This window comes from Anolis carolinensis, unplaced genomic scaffold (genome assembly GCF_035594765.1).
Source record: "Anolis carolinensis isolate JA03-04 unplaced genomic scaffold, rAnoCar3.1.pri scaffold_7, whole genome shotgun sequence".
Lineage (NCBI taxonomy): Eukaryota > Metazoa > Chordata > Lepidosauria > Squamata > Dactyloidae > Anolis > Anolis carolinensis.
The window spans coordinates 19,541,338-19,566,255 of NW_026943818.1; the positions used below are offsets into that span (position 1 = coordinate 19,541,338).

Sequence of the window (24,918 nt, forward strand, 5' to 3'; positions counted from 1 at the left end):
CCGTTTCAGGACCACATATGACCACTATCCCGGCCTGAGAGCCACTAAAGGAGACAAGAGAGACACTTTTGAAGTCCAAGGGGATACCATTGCTTTAAACCTTTTTGGTTTTCTTTCCTACCCTCCCCCTCCCTTTCTTGGTAACAGCCAGATAAAATGACATGGCTCCCAAAAGTAAAGAAAAAGAGAAAAACCACACGTTCTCAGACTTTCAAAATATGCCAAGATAAATATTTATTTAAACACAGCAGGACTTACAGATCACAAAAGAGAATGATATACAAGCGCTCAAAGGGAGTCATCAGAATTAAAGCATGCAGGCCAGTTGTTGCAGGAGAGAAATATCAAAGCAGATTTTAAAAAGGCACATTCACTCATCAGAAAAATAAATTAGAGGTCTCAGAGAGGAAGAAAAGAAGAAGGAAGAGGAATATTTCCACCCGGTTGCAATTTACAACGAATCCTCCAATGAAAAAGTGCCACCAGTTTGTAAATTCGACAAACTCATTACCATCTTCTCACCTTATATTTGGAAAATATGCTGCAGTGTTTGAAAAGCATCTATGAAGACAAACCAGGGAAACGGGAAGAAGGGCCCCAAAACCAAATGGTTGAGATTGAAAAAGCATTGCAGAAAAGAGTAAGAATTTGGCACAAAAGTAGTGGAGGCATCGGTTGAAAACAACATGCAGCAAGTGCGTAGATGGTTCAAATTTTGCTAGTAGTGGCAAAAAAGAACTGAAATGCACAGTCAAGCAATGCTATTATTATGGACTACCTTCCACACGAAGGAGGAAAGAGGAAAAGTTTAAAGAGACAGTATCCCCTTGAACATATTTAGAAAAGAAGTCTCTCGTCTCTCAACCCCGCCTAGAGAGTTTGAGACAGGCAATGGTTTGTCTCAACTCTTTCCCAAATTTGGCCAAGTGTTATTTCCTATCACTCACCTTTTCCCATGAATTCTCGCTGTGGTAAGACTTAAAAACTCCCCTTACACACTTTCTCCTCCCGTTCAAAACATCACTTATGAAGCCCTGAAAACTCCCAGCCGTGTAGCCGTTTCGTCCAAATCGAGGAATGTAAAAAAAGGATACTGTCCCTTTTCTGATTGTTCGGTTTACAGGAAACAATGAGGAAAACATCTATTCAAAACAGGTAAATGTCAAAGGAAGATATCTAGACATTTGGGCACCAGCAATTCAGAGCCTGAAATACTTCAATACATACACATATATGTATATAAATATATATGCAGCAAGGAAAGAAAGAGTAAAACAGGAAAACTGGTTGAATAAATAAGAGTTCACGGGAGGCCAGAGGAGGAGGTTTGAGGCCTTAACAGAGGTAACACTTCCATGATTCCTAACCACGATTCAGGGATTGTGATCTTTCACTGACTTTTCTCTCGCTGCTGAACTTCCCCAAGGCCTTAAACCTCATTGCTCGGGTTTTTTTAATTATACTTTGATTTTATTTTTATTTTTACTATGTTTAATGTGTACAACTGTATTTTATTTTGATGTGTTTTTATCTTCTAACTATTGTAATTACCCCATGTAAGCTGCTCCGGGTCCCTTCGCGGAGATGGAGCGGGGTATAATAATAATAATAATAATAATAATTATTATTATTATTATTATTATTATTATTGATCATTATGGTTACAAAAGAGTGAACCATAAGACAAGGATAAGGATTGAAATGCCGCTTACGATGCTAGTTGGCATTAACCAACTTTGTTTAACTTTGGTGTAGCAATGAGCAGGAATGTATTTGTGAGCAAAGAGATAGACCTATTTTCAATCCCTTTACCATTTTCAGGAAGCATTCAAAGTTGGCCCTTTGGTTTGGCACTAGAGAGTCGATCTGGAGATCATTTCCGTTTTGGACAAAGTAAAAAAAAAACAACACAATTTCCTAACAATGACGCTTAAAGCATTTAGCATTGAAACACACGGACCTGCCGACTTAGCCTTAGGACCCTTCCACAGCGATTGATACCTTACCGACGTCGAACTCTTGGGAAATTAACACTGTAAAGGTAAATCTACCACCCGAGACAGGTTAGAAAAATAGTAGGAAAAAGTGTTTTTTTGGAGAAAAAAAAAGAATTAACAAAAATATTCAAGAGCTGACACTGTAGGTGCAGTGCGACTGGACACCACACAACACCATACTCAAATGTTTTCAACGTACAAAAAAAAGTGTTTAATTCTTCCCAAAGAAGAATCATTCCTGATATTTCGCACCCTGTTAGGAGGAGTTCTCCACCACCAAAAGCCACCGACTAATTTCCCTCCTTCCTTAAAAATAGAAAAGAAGGTTACAGTACTGTAATAGTTCCCACTGTCCAAGATCTGTGGGCCAAAAATATGAACAACCAACACTTCTTTGTGGCAAAAGAAGCAAATTTTGCAGCAATACTGCTTTTGCCGTAAAAACGTCAATTGGGTGACACTTGGTAACTTTTTAAAATTGTTTGGGATTTCATCATTTCCCCAGTTTCGAAGGCCACAAAATGTTAAATCCAATGGTTCTCCTCTCTATATGAGCTCATTTGTGAAAGCACCAAACACCTCCCGCCACACCAGCAATGAAAGAACACTCATAAAGTTGAATGAGTTGCCACTGGGTTGGAGAGGACCAATTCATTGACATTAATTCCCCAACGGCTATTTTAAGAGGGGCACATCCTTTCCAAAAGTATCCCAAGATGGCTTTCATTTTTATTTTACCAAGCTGACACACACGAACAGCTTTCTTGGGATCCACAGAAGAGTCGCTATTATTATGCTTTCCCCTTCTTTCCAAAACATTTGCTCCCATGAAGCCCGATAATCTGTGCAAATATACTATTCTGTGATTGTTAGAAAAGACTGCATGAGAAAGAATGTCCAAATACATACTAAGATATTAAGTGGCTGATTCTGTCTGAAACTGTGAGTAAAATAGTAGGAATGTTTCCCAAGGGAATTAATGCCCCCATTCCTTAACCACAGCTAAGTTGATATTAAGGATTTCAGTTCAAATGAGATCGGAAATGGCTGCTTTTAAATCCCAGGCTAAACTGAAATCCTGACTAATACTGCTGCCTTGGGAATAAGGAAAACTTAATCCAAACGTATTGCCTGTCTATTTTCCATAACCAAAAGCATGATTGAATCAGTCCTTTGAGAAGCGGACAACATTTTTTCCAACTCTGGGATCTTAAGAGATCTTCAGAGATGGATGAAAGAAAGAGCAACAACCTTCAGTCCAGCCGAAGTAGGCAGGAGCTAAACTCCAAACTAGTTAGCCAAATCTTTGACCTCAGGAGAAGCAATCAATCTTAGTGCCACCATGAGCACCGGAAGAATATTTTGCCTAGAACGGGAGGTGTTCAGAGGATGTTGGTAAGACTGTGCAGTGTACAGTTTGCCGCAAAACAACCAAATCTAAAAATCACAACCAGAGAACAAAAAAGGTGTAACACTGCTTGGTGAAAAGAGGTTAGCAGCAAAACAGGTTCCGAAGCCTTCGCCCACCGGAGAACCAGTGTGTACGCAATACTGAGAATCCAGCTCCGAGAGCCACCCTTGGGGATCTAGATCGGCCGCTGCCTTTGGCTACCAGAGCAATCGAACGAGTTCCTCACCTGCTGCCGGAGGATGCTGCCCGCTAACGGTCGGCAAATCCAAGGAGCTGTCGGACATGACGTGCTTCAGGTCTCCCCCCACGTCGGCCAGCTTCATGTCAAACTGGGCAGAGAGGGCGTCTTCCGAGTCCTCCTTGCCCACGCTGCTGCCCCCGATGGAGGGCAGGTCCAGAGACTTGACGGAGGCCGAGTCCTCCTTGGCGTGCTTGAAGGCCGCCAGTTTGTCCACCAGGGATTTCTCGGAGCCGGACGAGAACTTGTTGGAATGGAAGTCGGCAAAGTCGTCTTCGCTCTTGGCGGACGACGGGACGTGGTCTTTCAGCTCGTCGAAGCCTAAACCAGGGCTGTCCAGAGAAAGTTGTTTGAAGATGTCGTACTTGGTCGCACTCTGTGCCCCTTTTGCAGTGTTAGCCAAGGGGGCATTTGCCGGAGGTGCCACGCCACCCTCTGACTTGGGAGTGTCAAGCGGCGGTGGTGGCAGCTGCTGCTGCTCAGAAGCACTGCTATTGTTATTGAAAGCCATGAAGTCCGCAAACTCATCCTGAGCCACGGTCGAGGTACAGTTGGACAAGCCTGCAAAGAGGTTGAAGTCAGCAAAGTCGTCAGCCAAGACGGAATTATTGTTAGTGGACGCTGGCAAAGACAGGGCAGCGGCTGAGACTGGAGGCGGCGCTACAGGGACCGAGGCGGGTTTGGTGGCATTAAAGGCGGCCGGGAAGGCCGGGAAGGCCGCGGGTCTGTTCTCCTCAGCAGAGGCCGAGGAAAACAGATCCAAGTCAGCCAAATTCAGAGAAGTTTTTGCTTGCGGTTGGGGTTTCAGCTGTGCAGGTAAAGAGAAAGGTGGAGGGAAAGGCTTCTCTTTCGTCGGAGGGTCTAGTGGGGAGATGCTGTCTGCGGTTTTGAAATCCGTAAAGCCGTCATCCGTTCCCGTGGACTTGAATTCCGCAAAGCTGTCTCCTGAAGGCAGAGAAAAAAAAGAAAATGTCGTTGGTTTCTGTAATGTCTGAAATGACTGCTGTGACACTCGGAAACCTAATGTTTTTTCTACTGAAATTTAGATACTTTTCTTTTGTCGATCTTCTTTTCTATCCTAAGCTAAGAGGTCCTGAAAAAATAATGTTTCAATATCTAATCTGGATGGCTTTGTGTGATTGGGAGGCTTTGTATGATTTGTTTCCTCTCTGTTTGACCGACATCAGAGGCAGTAGAAAAATAAAAATAATAATAATAATACTCCTTGTCCAGGGGAATCCTTTCTGGGAAGTGTTAGCTGTCCCTGATTGAAACTGCCAGGCTATTTAATGCTAATCAAGCTGGCCAATTGCAACATTAATAATAATAATAATAATAATAATAATAATAATAATAATAATAATAATAATAACAACTTTATTTTTATACCCCGCCCCATCTCCCCGAAGGGACTCGGGGCGGCTTACATGGGGCCTGGCCCAATAAAACAAACAAATAACAGTAACAGAGCAATAAAACAATTATCCCAGTAAAAGCATCAACATCAATAAAAACAATCATTAAAATCAACAAGCAGGATACAGTGTTAAAAACAGAAGACTAAAAAAGGGAAGAATGAGGGTCATGTACACAGCTAACTGCTGGAAAATACATTTACAGAAGAGTCTCACTAATCCAAGCCTCGCTTATCCAAGCTTCTGGATTATCCAAGCCATTTTTGGAGTCAATGTTTTCAATATATCGTGATATTTTGGTGCTAAATTCGTAAATACAGTAATTACAAAATAACATTACTGCGTATGGAACTACTTTTTCTGTCAAATTTGTTGTATAACATGAAGTTTTGGTGCTTAATTTGTAAAATCATAACCTAATTTGATGTTTAATAGGCTTTTCCTTAATTCCTCCTTATTATCCAAGATATTCGCTTATCCAAGATTCTGGATTATCCAAGGCATTTTTGTAGTCAATGTTTTCAATATATCATGATATTTTGGTGCTAAATTCATAAATACAGTAATTACAACATAACATTACTGCGTATTGAACTACTTTTTCTGTCAAATTTGTTGTATAACATGATGTTTTTGTGCTTAATTTGTAAAATCATAAACTAATTTGATGTTTAATAGGCTTTTCCTTAATTCCTCCTTATTATCCAACATATTCGCTTATCCAAGGTTCTGCCGGCCCATTTAGCTTGGATAAGTGAGACTCTGCTGTATTTCTATCCCGCTCTTCTCACCCACGAAGGAGACTCAGAGCAGCTTACAATTTCACCACTTCAGTGCCACACTGGAAATAGTGTACAAATATAATACAATACAAATCAAAGCACATCTGTATCTGTATCTATATATCCTAATCCATTCTTAATTAAGAATTAATTAATTAAGGCATAATTAATTGGAAAGTGAAAAACCTATCTGCAGCCCCAAGAGGATTAGCCTATTTAATGTTGGCCCTTACTATTGTCAAGTTGTGCAGTGTTGATTTAGACAAAATCCTATGCAATCCCTATCTTTTCCTCTTATATGCACACACACAGCATTCCTTTTCAGGCTTGTAAAAATCCATTCAAGCTTTTAAAACTTAATTCAAATTACCACACACACACACAAAACAAGTCAGTTTCACAAATTCTATGATGTTACCAAGTCTGCAGAGGAATATGCCAGACAGAAGTTGTCACAACAATAAAGTTTGAATACTGAGTATATAATAAATATAACTCTGGTTAGTTGAACACGATTTCTTGGGACATGGCATAAACTCCAGCTCTAAAGTTGTGAAACTGATGGCAACCCAAACGGACACATGTCAAACAAAACTCAACTTACTGGCAGACTGAAAACCTTTCCATTAGAAATGGAAGCTGGTGAAAGGGTTAAAAGTGGTAAGATTCAAAACCAACTCTGGCAGGAACGAAAGATAGGAAGGATCGCACACAATCGTCACACTTACCTATAGGTTTAATCTCCGACGGCTGTTCCAGTTCTCGAAAAGCGCTGTATTTGTCTCCAGAATCTATATGGTGGCAGAGTTTTGGGAAAAGAAAATTGGGTTAGAAAGCTTTGTAATTCAATCATTCATTCGTGTAGTTCAGTACTGTGTTGTCGGAGGCTTTCATGGCCGGAATCACTGGATTGCTGTGAGTTTTCCAGGCTGTATGGCCATGTTCCAGAAGCATTCTCTCCGGACGTTTCACCCACATCTATGGCAACCCACATCTATTTCAAACTCATCCTCAGGGGTTGTGAGGTCTGCTGGAAACTAGGCAAATGAGATTTATATATCTGTGTAATATCCAAGGTGGGAGAAAGAACTCTTGGAAGTAGGTGTGAATGTTGGCCACTTCGAATAATAATAATAATAATAATAATAATAATAATAATAATAATAATAATAATATCCGAAACTACATCACACAGTCCTAGACACTTGGGAAGTGTTCGACTTGTGATTTTGTGATACGAAATCCAGCATATCTATCTTGCTGTGTTATACAATAAAATAATAATAATAATATTCCTAGACACTTGGGAAGTGACCGACGTGTGATCAAATTCAACAGCCAGCAGAATGTCTGCTATGGACTCATCTTGTTGTGTTTCAAATAATAATAATAATAATAATAATAATAATAATAATAATAATAATAATAATAATAATAAATTAGTTGTACTCCACCCTATTCCCCCAAGGATTAGCATTGAATGGCCTTGCAGCTTCAAAACCTGGCTGCTTCCTGCTGGGGGAATTCTTTGTTGGAAGGTGTTAGCTGACTCTGATTGTTTCCTGTCTGGAATTTCCATTTTTTAGTGTTGTTCTTTATTTATTGTCCTGAGTTTAAGAGTTTTTTTAATACAGGTAGCCGGATTTTGTTCATTTTCATGGTTTTCGCCTTCTGTTGAAACTGTCCACATGCTTGTGGATTTCACTGTCTTCTCTGTGTAATCTGTGCAGGAAGCAGCCAGGCTTTGAAGCTACAAGGCCATTCAATGCTAATCAAGGTGGCCAATGGCAACATTCACACTTTCCTCCAACAGACAATAGTTTTTTCTCTCACCCTAGATTCTGCAGATATATAAACCCCCTTGCCTAATTTCCAACAGATCTCACAACCTCTGAGGATGCCTGCCATAGATGTGGGCGAAACGTCAGGAGAGAATACTTCTGGAACATGACCATACAGCCCGGAAAGCTCACAGCAATCTACTTCAGTGTTGTTTACATTGAGTAGTAATTGATTCCTCTTTGGAGATTCAGGAAGGTCTTTTAAACGGCAATTGCTTTACTAATAATCTTTTTTATTTTTTTGTAGTATTTGTGGTGTGTTTTACTTTTTCCATAGTAATACATGGTTTAATATATTTTCATCATGGTTTGAATAACATTGGCGCTTAATCTGCTTTTGTAGAATACAATTTAAAATATAATATTATTTTATGTTTTCGTAAGCTGCCCAGGATCCCATCTTAGGAGATATAAAGTTAAAAAAATAAAGAGATAATTAATATCTGTTTAATAAATCCTTTTAAAAAAACTCCACCACTCGAGTTTCCAAAGAAATACTACATGCTTTGAGTTGACATACAATTTGTGGTGGCAAGAGTTAATCAGGGGTAGGGGTTTTATTTGAATTTTAAGAAAAATAAAGCTGGAAAGCAACATGTCAATACGCATGACAACGGCTCCATACCTCCAAGAGGAGCTGCAGCTTCGGCAGGTTTGTCGGCAGAAATCCCTTTAAAAACAGCGTATTTGTCCACTGCAGGCGGGGCTTTCACACCAGAAAGTGGTATCAGCATTGAAGGAGCACTAAAAGAAAGAGGGAGAGAGCTCAACAAAGAGGTCTCTGAGCTGCACTGACAACTGCATCAGGAGAGAAGCAATTCTCAAGTCTGAATAACTGAGCTACACATCAATTAGTCCAAGGCTAAGTCAGGAGCCATGGTGGCGCAATGGATTAAACCCTTGTGCTGGCTGAATTGCTGACCTGAAGGTTGCTGATTGGAATCCGCAAGACAGGGTGAGCTCCTGTCTGTTAGGTCTAGCTTGCGGGGACATTAGAGAAGCCTCCCAGGAGGATGGTAACACATCCGGGCATCCCTTTGGCAACGTCTCTGTAGACGGCCAAGTCTCTCACACCAGAAGCGACTTGTAGTATGTTCTCAAGTCGCTTCTGACACGATACAAAAAAGTCCAAGGCAACTTCCTGATGGGTTATATTGGGTTATACTGATTTGCATTAGGACTCCAATGCAGATTCTCCAGAAAGAGACTTCAACCTCTAGGCAATTGGTTTCACTGCCAAACCACGCTAATTGTTCATACTTTCCGTCCCATGTTCCACTGAAACCTACCCTCTGAACAAACCTACTCATTTCCCTCTGCCATATGTTAGAGATCATGTCAGCCATTGACTGATTTTAGTGAGTCAGATGTAAACATGGCTTAGTCTGGATCTATCTATCTATCTATCTATCTATCTATCTATCTATCTATCTATCTATCATATAGTATATATCCTTTAAAACTAAATTATGGCTCTATTTTCTTTACCTGCTCCGGTGCTGGGCTGCAGTCACCTTGCTCGATCTGGATGCTTCCCCTTGGAAATCTGGAAAGGTATCATCAAGCCCTCCCGACTTCGAAGCATCTTGGAAATCCTGGAAGTCATCCTCCTCTTGTTTAGCAGCCTGGATTATACAAAACCATGAGACACCGTCAGAGTGACAGCATATTTGAATATTGTGATGATTGTGTTATATCATTTACTATATTTGTTCTTTGTTAAAAGCCACCCCAAGTCCCTTCAGGGAGAGGGAACGGGATAATAATAAATATTATTATTATTGACACAACGACATGGAATGACACAGCAAACAAGGTCTATATGCTGGACTTCGTATCACAAAATCACAAGTTGAAGACTTCCCAAGTGTTTAGGACTGTGTGATGTACTATTATGCATTATTATTATTATTATTATTATTATTATTATTAGAAACACAAAATGAGTCAACAGCAGACATTCTACTTGCTGTTGAATTTGACCACACGTCGGACACTTCCCAAGTGTCTAGGACTGTGTGATGTATCGGCGAATAATGCATGCAGATCCCAGTAAGGTGGCCTTCTACAGCTAGCAGGTGGTGATTTTGTCAGTGCCGATTATGTTTAAGTGCAGGCCAAGGCCTTTAGGCAGTGCACCCAGTTTGCCGATCACCACTGGGACCACCTTGTGCCAGAGTCCTTGCACAGAGTCCTTGTGCCAGAGTCCTTGCACAGCTTGTGCCAGAGTCCTTGCAGTTCGATCTTTAAATCCTCATATTGTGTCACCTTTTCCAGTTGTTTCTCCTCAATCCTGCTGTCACCTGGGATTGCAACATCAACAATCCATACTTTGTCTTCTTCTTCTTCTTCTTCTTCTTCTTCTTATTATTATTATTATTATCATTATTATTAATTTGTAACGATGTACTAAACTACTCCTGGATTACCAGCAGTTTCTCTTTCATGACGCCTCAAATCTTCCACTAGAGATGTTCATCCCTGTCTAACTCCAGGGTCATCCCTGGCTAAAAAGGTCTTTGATTATAATGTCATGTTATTAAGGCGATTCCCTATTTCACAAACCTGGTTTGGTGGGAAGGACGGCATGAACGTACTGGGAGCCTGGGTCGTTGTTGCGGCCATGCCCATCCCCACAACCGCCGGCCCCATACTAAGAGGCATGGAAACGGGCACCACTGGTGGCATCAGAGGCTGCTGGCTCACGGTGACTGGGATCGCCATCGGAAGCCCACTTAACGTAGGAATTGGGGCAGAAGGAAACTGATTTAAAACCTCCGGGCTCATGGCTGGAACGCCTCTCTATAGGGGGGAGAGAAAAAGCAATTGGTGACACGACAATCTGGTCTTTCAGTATCATAGTCTTTAAAAAGAGTAAAGTAATTTAGCAAAGCTGAACATAACCACAATAAATCACTTAAAGGTTTTCCCCTGATGTTAAGTCCAGTTGTGTCCGACTCTGGGGGTTGGTGCTCATCTCCATTTCTAAGCTGAAGACCCGGCGTTGTCCGTAGACACCTCCAAGTCATGTGGCCACTGGCATGACTGCATGGAGACCCATTAAATCACTTAGGAGCACTGAATTTAATATTATGAAATTTCCAAAATTAAGTATGTGGGAACCTAGCCAGGGCAGTGACAGCTGGGATGGAAGGAAAGTCCTTCATCAGCTTCTGGGCCTTGGCGAGACACAACGATGAGTGCCAAGTATAGTCCGAGTCCATCATCATTGGTTTCTCTGGTTGAGGGTGAACTACAACTCCCAGAAAGGAAGGTCTGTTCTCCCCAAACCCCGCCAGCAATCAAATTTTGGCATGTCAGGTCTGTGTGCCAAGTTTGGTCCTGATACATTGGTGCTTGGGTTCACAGTGCTCTCTGGATGTAGGTGAATTACAACTCTCTCAAATCAAGGTGAATTTCCCCCAAAGACCTCCAGTATTTTTTCTTTGTCATGTAGGCTCTGTATGCCAAATTTGGTCCAATTCCATCTTTGGAGGAGTTCAGTGTGTTCACTGATTGCAGGTGAACTATACACCCCAGTACCTACAACTCCAAAATGCCCAGGCCAATTCCCCTCAAAACATCCCAGTCACACACATACATACATGTATAGATCATAGGTCCCAAACTTACCTGAGTGACGGCGATCATAGCCAGGACAGCGTAGAGTTCTTCTTTAGTCAGCTTCCCAGGGGTGGTGCGATTGGATAAAGCCCATATTTGCCCAAGAGTCTCTCTGGGAAGCCCGGACGACATCAGGATGGGGTACAGCTTGCCAGTGTCAATCCCAGTAGGCGTCATGGTTGTTTCTAGGATTTTCTTGTACAGATCTGTAATGGAAGAAGTTCCTTCTGATAAATTTCACAGACATCCTTAGCAGCAAAACTGGATTTCAAATTCAACCAGGACTGAGCACAATACTTCATGCTCGCTTTGCCAGACCTCTACCATGCCTGGAGGTTGCTTGCAACATATGATATATGATATACTTATCTCTCATCTTACCCTCCCTTATCAGTGTTTACTTTTCCAAAGCCTCCCTCACTCTTAACCAAGGGAATTTTTTTTTTTTAAAGGGAAAGAAGCCCTTGCAAGTCAGGAACAAGAATATATATATATATACCCATTAATCTTATAAAAGCATTTTCCCCTGAAATATTTGTTAATCTCTGCTACAGATACATAGGCATTAACCCCCTGCATGTTTAGAAACAAAGCTGTCACAATTACCTGGAACTAGGGTATCATTGTAAATCCATGGGGGCATCAGCTGCTGGATAGCGTCCTGTGACGGGAACACGCCGACACCTGGGAACACAACACAACAAGAGAGACAATATTCAGGAAAGCTCTGTGGTCTATAACGCCTCTGGTTGGCAAAGCTGAGGCTTCGAAGCCTGGGTCAGGGTGAGCTCCTGGGCTTTAGCTTAGCTTCCGCCCACCCAGTGGTTTGAAAACAAAACATAAGTAGATAAATAGGTACTGCTTAAAAGTGGGGAAGTATTTTAAGGTACCCATAAGGAAATGTCAGAAAAATGTTGGCAATTAGATCAAGGAGGAAGTTTACGAAGAAAGCTCTTCGGCAGAGAGATGGAGTAACAGAACTCCCCCATGGCTAGAACCGAGCACAAGCCTCCAAGTTCCCGAAGATGGGAAAAGCCTATATATAGCTCTATCTATGTACAATTGTCTGTCTTGTCTGTGTATAAACGGCATTGAATATATGCTGCATATGTATGTTCTGTGATTTGCCGTAAGTCCCCTTCGGAGTGAGAAGGGCAGAATATAAATGCTGTAAATAAATAATAATTTACTGTGTTTTTCAGCCCTTTTTATGAGCTGAAAAAGCCTCCCCCGGTTTATAATCGGGTCAAGGTCAAGCCGGTAGCGGAGCCTGGAGGCCGTTGCTTGCAATATTATAATATATTTATCTCTCATCTTACCCACCCTTAGCAGTGTTTACTTTTCCAAATCATTATTCTCATCTTCTTCAATGTCAATGTGCTTATGTATCCTTTTAATAATAATAGAGTAAAATAATACATGTAATAATAATAATAATAATAATAACAGGAAAATAATACATGTAATAATAGAGTAAAATAATAAATGTAATAATAATAATAATAATAATAATAGAGTAAAATAAATGTAATAGTAGCACCAATAATAGAGAAAAATAGTAAATGTAATAATACCAATAATAATAGAGAAAAATAATAAATGTACCATATATTCTCAAGTATAAGCTGACCCAAAAATAAGCCAACCAGGACCCTCACCCGAGTATAAGCTGAGGGGGGCTTTTTCAGTCTTAAAAAAAGGGTTGAAAAACTAGGCTTATACTCGAGTATATACAGTATACCATTCTTGTAGCATCTTGATATAGATATCTGTGCCGTATTGATATTGAGGATAAGAATCACAACAAAAGCATGGCAGATTGGGAGGGGGCAGAAATATGCAGATTGAATTTTATTCAAAAACGTTTGTTAGGTTCATCCCGTTTGGAAGGGGGAGGTTATAAAGAGTGTTGAAAAGTCCAAACAAACTCTCGCTGACGTTATTATGCGCATGTTAGGAGAAGAGACGCTTCACGGTTATTACTCAAGCAGGGATCATGTTAAGAGGTTAGCGCGTGCAAGCGGTATTGGAGCATACGCTTTGCCGACGATATGGGTTTGCTCACCACTCTCTTCAACTGACGGGCTTTGTTCTGAAGCCCTGTTTGCCTCTGGAGGTGGGGTCCCAAGTGAGAGCCCCTCTACAGCCTTCCAGTGACTGGCAGCTAACCCAGGATCAGGGTGGCTGACACTGAGCTCAACTGCGAGCCCAGTCGGCCCACATTCGCTCAACCCACCAGGCGGTGGGGGCATCTCTTCCATGGAGGGGCCTGGACAAATAAAAGGAGGAGTTAATTTCTACTAGGCTGTACTGGAACTCAACCACATCCTGGGCAAGTTTATAGTCCTCATCAAGGAAATAGAAAGGCAGATGTGTTAGCTGGCAGGGAAAGCTCTTCCCCCATTGCCCTCTTTGTCTGCCTGCCTCTCTATTCTCTCCCCTGATTTCTCCTCTTTGTTACACTGATACTTCTCAGGGACATGCCTCTTATTATTCAAAGTTTCAGACAGCATGGCAAGCCTCTGAGTCCTTAATTTTCAGACATGATGTTTCCAGAGAGCAAGAGAATTAAATAACCAGGCACAAAATTTCATGCATAGAAATGTAGTTCTTTCAATAACATCTTTTGTAACTTTTAAAGTTTTACTCTGTTCCTACAATTCCTAAATCTCATTCGTTTATATACTTATCTATTGTTTATTTAAATAGTTTATTTGGCTGTTGTAAATTAATGTGGATGTTTGTTTGGATTTGATGTTTTTATATAGAATCATAGAATCCATGGAAAAGCTGACACGATATGAAGATTTAAAGATCGAACTGCAAAGACTCTGGCACAAGCCAGTCAAGGTGGTCCCAGTGGTGATCGGCACACTGAGTGCAGCACCTAAAGGCCTTGGCCTGCACTTAAACAAAATCAGCACTGACAAAATTACCATCCGCAGCTGCAGAAGGCCACCCGACTGGGATCTGCATGAATTATTCGCCGATACGTCACACAGTCCTAGACACTTGGGAAGTGTCCGACGTGTGATCCAATACAACAGCCAGCAGTGGGTCTGCTGTGGACTCATCTTGTTGTGTTTCTAATAATAATAATAATAATAACAACAACAACAACAACATTGGGTGCCGTGCCAAAAGATCTCAGCCAGCATTTGGAAACAACAGACATTGACAAAATTACGATCTGCCAACTGCAAAAGGCCACCCTACTGGGATCTGCGCGCATTATCCGAAAATACATCACACAGTGGGAAGTATTCCACTTGTGATTTTGTGATATGAAATCCAGCATATCTATCTTGTTTGCTGTGTAAAATACTTTATTTTTCTATCCCGCCACCATCTCCCTGAAGGGACTCGGGGTGGCTAACATGGGGCCAAGCCCAAAACAGAAACATAACATAACAATTTAAAACAAGTATCAATAACTAAAAACCGTGTCGATACAACAATCAGATAAAATAAACAATTAAATAATTCAATTACAGTTAAAACACAAAATGCAGTGTACTACCATCATTACTATATGAAAGTGAGGTAGTAAAACAAGCATCACCACTGAGGGATAAAATGAAGGCAATCATATAAAAGTGCATAATTTTAAGGCCATTCAGTAAAGTGCATAGACATGACAAACTGGATGCCATGAAAGTTTGTTCTAGTGTAAGTCTTGCTAGGCCTTTCGTTGTTTTTTCCACAAACTAAATGAGATTCATCCAGTATAAAATCAGCTGAAATACCCCTGAAAGGTACGGCTTGTTACCTGTTTTCTGAGTGTTTTGAGAAGCCGGAGAAGCAGAAAGATAAGGACCCTGCCCAGTGGCACCATGAAGGGTAGAGGACACAGGACGCTGGACTGGAGGGAGAGCCTGGGCCACAGCCTTCTCTGAAAGCCATTGCCCAGCCTGGGAGGAAGGAGGGCAAGGCCGGAAAGGCTGGGAAGAGGTTGGAGGCACGGAAGTCGGGGCTTCAACAGGCCCCTGAATAAAGTCACTAAACTCCTCGTCGTCAAGAAAGGCAGAGGTTTGGGAGACAGACACAGTAGAATGGGATGGTGTGGGGTGATCTGCAAAATGGAATGAAGACACACACACACATACATAGAAGTACACACAAAATGGAAGTCAATGGAGGAAATGCTTCGAAATAATAATAATAAAAAAACTGGAAAACCGAGGTTAAAATGGGCTACTGATTTTATCCCTTTTAAAATAAATGCCGAAGAGGGCTACATTCGGAGTCAGTTTACATCTCGATTCTTCCAAATATGCAAATAAAAGTATCACTGCTCAGTATGGCTAAAAATGTCCTTATAATCGTGAAGCTACCGTAATCAGATTTCCATTTGGGACATTTAAAAAAATTATTAAGTGTGTTTATACATAAAAAAGGGTGAGAACAATATAGAGTATAGGAAAGATGTGGAAATGAAGAGAAAGAAAGAGAAAAAAGTGAACTGTGGTAGTAAAAAGGGAAAAAAGAAAAAATGGGAAAGAAAAAAAAGTCTGAAAAATAGTAAACAGAAGAAAAAATTATATGAAAAATAGAAAAACTATTGATAAAAAATAGAAAATAAAAGGGTTAAATCGAAGGGAACACTCTCAGCCCGCCCGGCCATTTGGGGCATTTTTTTAATGAAAATTGAATACCTGCATTTTTGGGATGCGATGTTGGCGTGGGGTGGAGCTTAGCATCTCTGGAAAACCCGTCCAGGTTCCCTTTAATGGCCTCCAGCGCATCATCTCTGCTTTTCTCGCCCATCTGAAATAGCATTTGCAATGTGTTGGCTAGAATCACTGGGTTCCTGTGAATTTTCCAGGCCATGTTCCAGAAGCATTCTCTCCTGACGTTTCACCCACATCTATGGCAGGCATCCATAAAGGCTGTGAGATCTGTTGGAAACTAGGCAAGTGGAGTTTATATATCTGTGGAATAATGTTTTGTCTGTTTGAGGCAAGTATGAATGTTCCAATTGGCCACCTTGATTAGCATTAAAAAGCCACACAATTGGGCCACACAGTTTATAGAAAACTTACACATATTAATAGATACCTTCATAAAAACTCCAACCATCACTCAAGTCAAAAAAAAAGCACAATTAAAGCCCTGGCAGACTGTGCAAAAAGAATCTGCAAAGCCCACCTCCTCCAAGGTGAACTGAACCACCTAAACTGGGCTCTCCAGGCCAATGGAGACTCCACCATGGACATCAGAAGAGCCGCAAGGCCAAGAACAAGGCACGAGAGTCAAGACAAAGATCCACCCAGAGGAAAAATGTTCTCGCCATACATCAAGGGAACCACTGACAGCAGAAGGAAGCTGATGAAGAAATACAACATACAAAGTATCTACAGACCCACCAAGGAAATCCAATAAATGCTACATTCAGCAAAGGACAAGAAGGATCCTCCCACCTCTGCAAGAGTCTACCGTATACCATGCAGCTGTGGACAAGTTTCCATAGGGACCACCAAATGCAGCATTGCCCAAGCATGAATCAAGGAACATGAAAGGCAATGCAGACTAACTCAACCAGAGAAGTCAGCCATAGCAGAGCACCTGATGAACCAACCCAGACACAGGATATTATTTGAGAACACAGAAATGCTGGACTGTTCTAACAACCATCAGATCAGACTACACAGAGATGCCATTGAAATCCACAAGAATGTGAACAATTTCAACAGAAAGGAGGGAAATGAGCCATGAAAATGAACAAAATCTGGCTATGAGTATTTAAAAAACTCTAGAATTGGAACAGCAAATAAAGAACAACACTAAAAAAACAGGGAAATCAAGATACAAAACAATCAGGACCAGCTAACACCACCCAAGGATTCTCCCAGGTAGGAAGCAGTAAAGTTCTTCAATGTAATAATAATAATAATAATAATAATAATTAATAATAATAATACACTATTATAATTGTATATTTATACTACATTTAATATTACTAATATTACTAATAATATTGCAATATAGTCGAATAGTACAATATAATAATAGATAATGCTTATATAGTGCTTATATAGTGCTATACTAATAATATAATATATTGTATGTATATATAACTTGTAAGCCGCCCTGAGTCCCCTTCGGGATGAGAAGGGCGGGATATCAATGTTGCTAATGAATAAATAAATCAATAAATAAGGTTTTGAAACTGCAAGGCCATTCAACAGACAGACAAGAGTTCTTTTTCCCACCCTGGAAATTATTCCACATTATTCCACAGAGATATACATAAACCTCACTTGCCTAGTTTCTAACAGTCCTCACAACCTGTGAGGATGCCTGCCATTGATGTGGGCGAAACGTCAGGAGAGAATGCTTCTGGAACATGGCCATACAGCCCTGAAAACTAACAACAACCCAGTTTGTAACACTGTTTCCCTGCAAAGAAGACCTAATCAGGAAATAAGTCCTGACATGGGTGTTGACCATATAAGCCCTACCCCAAAAATAAGCGCCAGTTAAGATCATCCACCATATGGACACATTTATGGGTAGTACACCCATTGCAACACACGACAGGCGTATTGAATTATAAAATAATATTAATGCATAATTATAAATAAACAATATTATTGACAGCATATTAGGACAATGTTCCAGAAGACGATGGCATGACTGTATCTGAATAAACGTAGATTTTTGTGCATGAATCAATGAAAATTGTTATACATGAAAAAATAAGCCCTAATGCATCTTTTGAAGCAAAAAATAATATAATTTCCAGTCCTATTTTCAGAGAAATACAGTAATTCATACTATGATTTTACTGGTGTTCTATGTCTTTTTAGTCTTTCCTTTTCTATGCTTGGAAGAAGTGTTTCAAAATATTAAATGCAGCAGGAGTGCAACAAAAATGTAACATACCTTTGGTTTCACACTACTTAATAGTCGTAGCTTTTGTTTCTGCTCTTCAAACTGCCGCCTTTTCCTTTCCTCTTCCAAAAACTTTTGCTGGTGTTCAAATCGTTTCCTACAACAACAAGTAAAGTCTTAAATACTACAAAAACTCATCAAATAGATGCTGGAAATGTGGAGAACAGGAAGGGACTTTCATAGTTGGAGGGCTTGTGGGAAAGCTAAAATATTTTGGAAAGAAATCCACCAAGAAATACAAAAAATACTACAAATCAAAATCAAATTAGACCCCAAATACTTTCTCTTAGGTATGATGGATATTGAAAAAGACAAGAACAAGAAAATCTTATTATTTAGTAACAGCTTCCAGGATGATCTATGCCAAACAATGGAGAGAGAAAGGAGTACCAGAGACAAACTCTTGGAATAACAAGATCTTAGAAATTATGGATATGGATAAACTAACATACTTATTAAAAAATGATCAGGGCAGATCATCAATGCGGTTGCTGTTGCCCGTTTTTGGTCTCAAACTATTTAGTTGCTTGTGATTTCCTTTTTTTTTCATCATTTTAAAATGTATTTGTTTTGCAATGCTTTTGACACGAAATAAATAAATAAATAAGGGCAGATAAAAAAAAAACAAATTGGGAACTTGTAAAAATTATTTAAAAGATAAGAAATCTAAAATATTAATTAGAGGGCATAGAGGAAGGAGACAGAGAAGAACAACAACTTCGGTATGAGAAAGAAGGCGAAGCCTGCGATAGAAGAGTTGATGCGTGATGAACTGAACTTTATACACACACACAATGCAAATTTTTCTTTTTTTTATTTCTTTTTTTTTACCCCTCCCCATCCCCTCTGCAAGTCACATGGATGTGGTTATCCCCCCAGTCACTACTCACATTATCGTTTTTGTTTATGTCTTTGTAACTGTTAATCATAAGTTTTTGCAAACAATAAACTTTTTTTAAAAAAAGTAAAGTTTTAAATACTGATTTTAAATATTTTTTGATTAACCACCGGTCTGCCTCAGAAACCTCACTTACTGCTGCTCCTCCACAAACTGCTTCTGCATATCTGGGGTGTACTGCGGGGCTGTGGGGCGCATTCCTAGGAAGGGAGCCTGCCCCATGAATGACATTCCAGCTGCTGGCAGGTGACCCAAAGTCATGCCGCCCTGTAAACACAAGGAAGGCTTTAGCAAGAAACGAGTCTCCCTCCAGAGCACAAGAAACAACTTTCTCGTGACTCCCAACCTGCATGGCCATCGCTCCGGGAGGCATCTGGGCCGCGTAGTTCATCCCCATCATGCCTTGCATATTGGGCTGCATGACAGAAACCACCGGGAAGCCTTGCTGTTGCATGGGGATCATCCCTGAATCAAGACAATAAAACAAGGTTAGGAGTCTCACCAGCGAAAGTAGACATGTTTAGGGGAACGGAGATGCAACTGTGGCTGCTTTGTTTAACATACCTTGAGGACCAAGACTGGGAAACATGAAGCTGGAAAAGAAGAGGGGATGAGATTACAATTTGAGAAACAGAGCTAATATCCAATGCCAAAACTGTGGAATAACTATGGAAGAGAATGACTATGGATGAGAGCTGACAGCTAAACCAGCTGTCTGAATTTAAGATGTAACTATAGATCCATGTCTTCTGCCAGGCCAAACCAGACATGGAACACTTGGAAAAACAAGCCCTGGAAACAACAACACAACAACAACACACTATATTATATTATTAGCATAGCTCAATATTAGCATTATATATTACTATATTGTACTATAACTCTATACTGTAACATTATTAGTAATATTACATGTAATATATAATGATTAATATTCTTCTATTGTACTATTATTAGTATTATATTGTAGTGCATTATAATATTATCAAAACTATATGTACATACAATATATTATTAGCATAGCATAATATTAGTATCACATATCAGTATATTGTACTATACTACTATACTGCAACATTATTAGTAATATTACACATAATATATAATAAATATTATTATATGTATTATTATTTGTATTATATTGTATTACATTATAGAATGAGTCCCCTTCAGGGTGAGAAGGGTGGGATACAAATGTTGCTAATAAATAAATAATAAATAAACTGAATGACGAAGAAAGGCCAATGACAACACACTCATTCACATGCTTTATTCATTCATAAATATTCATAAACTGCTTAATTCCAAACATTTCCAAAGGATGTGCTTCAATAAAATTTAAAAAACCCACAATATGCACATTGTGTGTGCCACATACACTCTTTTCATGTGTCTCTCAATTTGATTTTTGTTTGGGCTGTCAAATGGATGCAGTTTGACCCCAGTTTAACCGCCGTGAAAGCATGGAGTTGTAGTTTGACAAGGTCTTGAGCCTTCTCTTTGTTTCCTGCTTTTATGGTTTTACTTGTATAACTGTGCTTGAATCTGTTTTATTTTGATTATTATATTGTTATTGTTGTTTTATTGTTTGCTTTATATTTTAACTTGTTTACATCTTGTTTCCCTTTGGGCTTGGCCCCATGTTAGCCGCCCCAAGTCCCTTTGGGGAGATGGTGGCGGGATACAAAAATAAAGTATTATTATTATTATTATTATTATTATTATTATTATTATTATTATTATTCTCTTCCAAAGACTGGTCTTGCCTTGACAAAGCAGAAATCACATGTACTCAAGAAAAGCTTGCATTAAGAACTACGTTCTCAATTTGGGACACATCTGAAAGGAAGAAAGAAAAAAAGCACGCACTCTTGAATTAATCATAAAGTATGCCAGAGAAAGATTATCATGCCTTTGTTCAATGATATTTTAAATCTACACATCCTATTAAAATCCCCCTGCTGAAATGATGTATGCATCGATGCTCAACATGGTAGTTTACCTTCCTCACCTATTTGAAAGAGGAGAGCACACAACTGGTTGTGAAGCGCAACCAGGCCAGGCAACTTCGGTTACCATTTCATGCAGTGAGCAAAGAAAGGTCCAGCCATTAAACATGCAAGGCTTTCTAGAAAAGCCGTGACTTATTTATAAGCATCAATAAAGAAAGAGGGGAGGAAAACCACTCATACTAATTATAGCCAAAGTTAAAGAAATGGGGGGGGGGGGGGAACTACTCAGATGTAGTGTTAAAATATAGCTAGCTCGTATGCTGTGAATGCGTCATAGCTCTCTTTTTTCAGGCAAAACTGAATCCTGGGTTGAAAAATATTAGGAATTATAATAATCTTAATGACTGCACAGAGGTTTAGAAAAACTATACATTCTTCTACAAAAGAAGCATTCATTGTTTCTGTGGAAGGGTATGAATGCATAGCAATATAAACAAAACTCTTTTTTAATGCTGACAGAAACTACAGGTTTTAACAGTTCAGCCACACACCATTCTTTGTCACAGGATCACTACAACTCACAAAGGAATTTCTGTAAAAGTTTAGTACGATTTAAGAGCAGCCAATCCATACATAGAACTGTGGCATTTTTTGATCTAGAAGAGTAGCTTAAGAGATTGTAGCTCTATATATTATATAAATTATAACTAATATACACACCCACACCTTTCACAGGATGAAATATCCCAATAATGGAGGGAAAGAGGGTGAAATTCCAAGAGAATAACATTCTACAATAAGGCTATGAGAAAGGTTGCATCACAGGAATAGTTTTTGTGCACCTTAAGGAAACCTATGACACAGTGCAACATAGGAAATTGCTGCATAAAGTCTACCTGGGACTATGATTTTAAAAAAACTATCCAGACCCTCCTAGAAAACTGCAGCTTCTATGTGGTGTTTCATAGCAGGAAAAGTAGATTTGTTTGTTTGAGGAGGCATTGAATGTTTGCCATTGTATGTTGGAATCCGCCCTGAGTCCCCTTGGGAAGATAGGGCGGAATACAAATAAAGTTTTATTATTTCTGGGATATATGGCCATGTTCCATCATGTCTCCTGATGTTTCGCCTACATCTGTGGCAGGCATCCTCAGAGGTTGTGTGGTCTGTTGGAAACTAGGAAAGTGGGGTTTATATATCTGTGGAATAATGTCCAGGGTGGGAGAAAAAACTCTTGTCCGCTTGAGGCAAATGTGAATATTGGAACAGTAGTATTGTGCAGTAGTACAGTTATAAAGTGCTTTGGGGCAAACGACACGATCAAAACATTTCTTAAAAGATTGATGGAGATGGACGTAGTAACAACACATTCTTGTTAGGATTCACATTTTGGCTAGATATGCTGGTTTGTGATGACAACTACTGTACAATATATAATAAATGTTCATTTTTTTGTTCAAGAATAAATGTGAATTCTTCATGGAAAAATAATGATACAGTAGAGTGTCACTTATCCAACATAAACGGGCCGGCAGAATGTTGGATAAGCGAATATGTTGGATAATAAGGAGGGATTAAGGAAAAGCCTAGTAAACATCAAATTAGGTTATGATTTTACAAATTAAGCACCAAAGCATCATGTTTAACAACAAATTTGACAGAAAAAGTAGTTCAATACACAGTTATGCTATGTAGTAATTACAGTAGTAATTACTGTATTTATGAATTTAGCACCAAAATATCACGATGTATTGAAAACATTGACTATAAAATTGCGTTGGATAATCCAGAATTTTGGATAAGCGAGTGTTGGATAAGTGAGACTCCACTGTAATAATAAAACATTATACCCCGCCACCATCTCCCCGCAGGGACTCGGGGCGGCTTACATGGGGCAGTGGCCCAAACAACGTAAGGACAAAATATAAGCAACATAATACAAATCACAATATAAAAAAGATAAAAAATAAGATGTCACCTGAAAATAAGACCTAGCAAAAGTTAATATGACACTGTCTTATTTTCGGGGAAACAGGGTACCAACAGACTTCACACCTTCTGAGGATGCCTGCCATAGATGTGGGCGAAATGTCAGGAGAGCATGCTTCTGGAATATGGGCAGACAGCCCGGAAAACACACAGCAACCCTCCTCGCCTCCTCAGCCATGAAAGCCTTCGACAACACAACTTGGAAGTCCCTGAACAGGCTCAGAAGCGGCGTTGGGGGATCAAAACACAACTAAGTGGAACAAAACACAACTAAATGGGACAAACAACTCCGCATTGCCTCACGCAGAGAGGAAGAACAAGACGGGCTTCCCTCAGAGTCGCCCTCAACCGCCTCCATGGCGAGGCCTTCCCCGCTCAAGGCCTTCTCCCGCCTCCCTCCTGCCCTCCTGGGAGTGCTGACCTGCCCGGGCCGGGGCTCCGTCCTCCTCCCGCTCCCGCTCCGCCCGGCCCCGGAGGAGAGGCGGCCGAAGAAGCGCCGGGCCCAGCCCCCAGCCCCGGCCGCAGCGCCATCTTGCCCGGCTCCTGTCAGCGCCGTCACTTCCGGCCTCCTCGCCGTCTCAGCGGAAAGGGGCGGGGCCAAAGCAGCCTGCCTCAAAGAGAAGCCTTTGGACTTCAACTCCCAGGAGGCCCAGCGATTCGCCGGGCGCGCCTGAGGCTTCTGGGAGTTGAAGTTTTAGCCAAAGATGGGCAATACTGAAGGAATGATAGAGCCTAGAGCTTTCCGAACTGTGTGATGTGACACATTCATGCCACAACCATACCCAGCCTATAGCTATCTATCTATATATGTATTTATTTAATTTATATACCGCTCTTCTCCTCCAGAGTCTTACACAATGGCAGAATAAATGCCACATATAATACAACATGTAGTAAAACCAAACATATACAGTAGAGTCTCACTTATCCAAGGTTCTGGATTATCCAACGCATTTTTGTAGTCAATGTTTTCAATACATCGTGATATTTTGGTGCTAAATTCGTAAATACAGTAATTGCTACATAGCATTACTACATATTGAACTACTTTTTCTGTCAAACTTGTTGTATAACATGATGTTTTGGTGCTTAATTTTTAAAATCATAACCTAATTTGATGTTTAATAGGCTTTTCCTTAATCTCTCTTTATTATCCAACATATTCGCTTATCCAATGTTCTGCCAGCCCATTTATGTTGGATAAGTGAGACTCTACTGTATATATGGACATATATTTCATATATTTTTAATTTTATATGTACATATGCATAGATGTATATGCACATATGTATATGTAGCTACCTATTTGTTCATGTGTTCATGTGTACACATGCATATATGTATAGGCACATATAACTACATATATATGTACATATGCACATATGCATTTATATGCACACATATATACTTACAAATATATGCGTATGTGTGTACAGTATATATGTACACATGCATATTCTGTATGTATATGATCATATACCTACACATGTATGTGTATATATACACACCTTCACACATATATGCACATATGCATATATGTACATAAATATATGCCTACACATATATTTATGTGAACACATGCATAGCTGTATATGTAATACAATATTATACTACTAATAATACAATATAATATTTATTATATATATTAAATGTAATATTACTAATAATATTACCATATAATGATATAGTACACCATAGTAATTTCATGCTTATATTGTGCTGTGCTAATAATATATTGTATGTACATTTGATTTGTAAGCCGCTCTGAGTCCCCTTCGGGGTGAGAAGAGCGGGATATAAATGTAATAATAATAATAATTATATATATATATATATATATATATATATATATATATATATACACACACACACACACA

General features: G+C 39.8%; 1 protein-coding gene across 7 annotated transcripts in view; it reads right to left on the bottom strand.

Annotated features, from left to right (window-relative positions):
- The window catches only part of synrg (synergin gamma), a 39,027-nt gene extending 15,410 nt beyond the window's left edge, over positions 1-23,617 (bottom strand). For 2 of the 7 annotated variants that reach the window (XM_062960579.1, XM_062960578.1), the window contains exons 1-15: positions 23,463-23,617; positions 19,665-19,693; positions 19,447-19,565; positions 19,237-19,367; positions 18,194-18,299; positions 15,964-16,075; positions 15,078-15,380; positions 13,374-13,577; positions 11,915-11,992; positions 11,318-11,514; positions 10,250-10,486; positions 9,173-9,309; positions 8,310-8,428; positions 6,572-6,634; positions 3,635-4,591 (exon numbers count right to left, since the gene is read on the bottom strand). In XM_062960579.1, the coding sequence (XP_062816649.1) occupies positions 3,635-4,591; positions 6,572-6,634; positions 8,310-8,428; positions 9,173-9,309; positions 10,250-10,486; positions 11,318-11,514; positions 11,915-11,992; positions 13,374-13,577; positions 15,078-15,380; positions 15,964-16,075; positions 18,194-18,299; positions 19,237-19,367; positions 19,447-19,565; positions 19,665-19,693; positions 23,463-23,572 (2,902 nt within the window). In that variant the 5' untranslated portion in view covers positions 23,573-23,617. Of the gene's footprint in view, positions 1-3,634; positions 4,592-6,571; positions 6,635-8,309; positions 8,429-9,172; positions 9,310-10,249; positions 10,487-11,317; positions 11,515-11,914; positions 11,993-13,373; positions 13,578-15,077; positions 15,381-15,963; positions 16,076-18,193; positions 18,300-19,236; positions 19,368-19,446; positions 19,566-19,664; positions 19,694-23,107; positions 23,420-23,462 lie in introns of those variants that run through there. The other 5 variants (XM_062960584.1, XM_062960583.1, XM_062960580.1 and 2 more) reach the window with 4 other exon arrangements.
- Between the last annotated feature and the right edge of the window lie 1,301 nt (positions 23,618-24,918).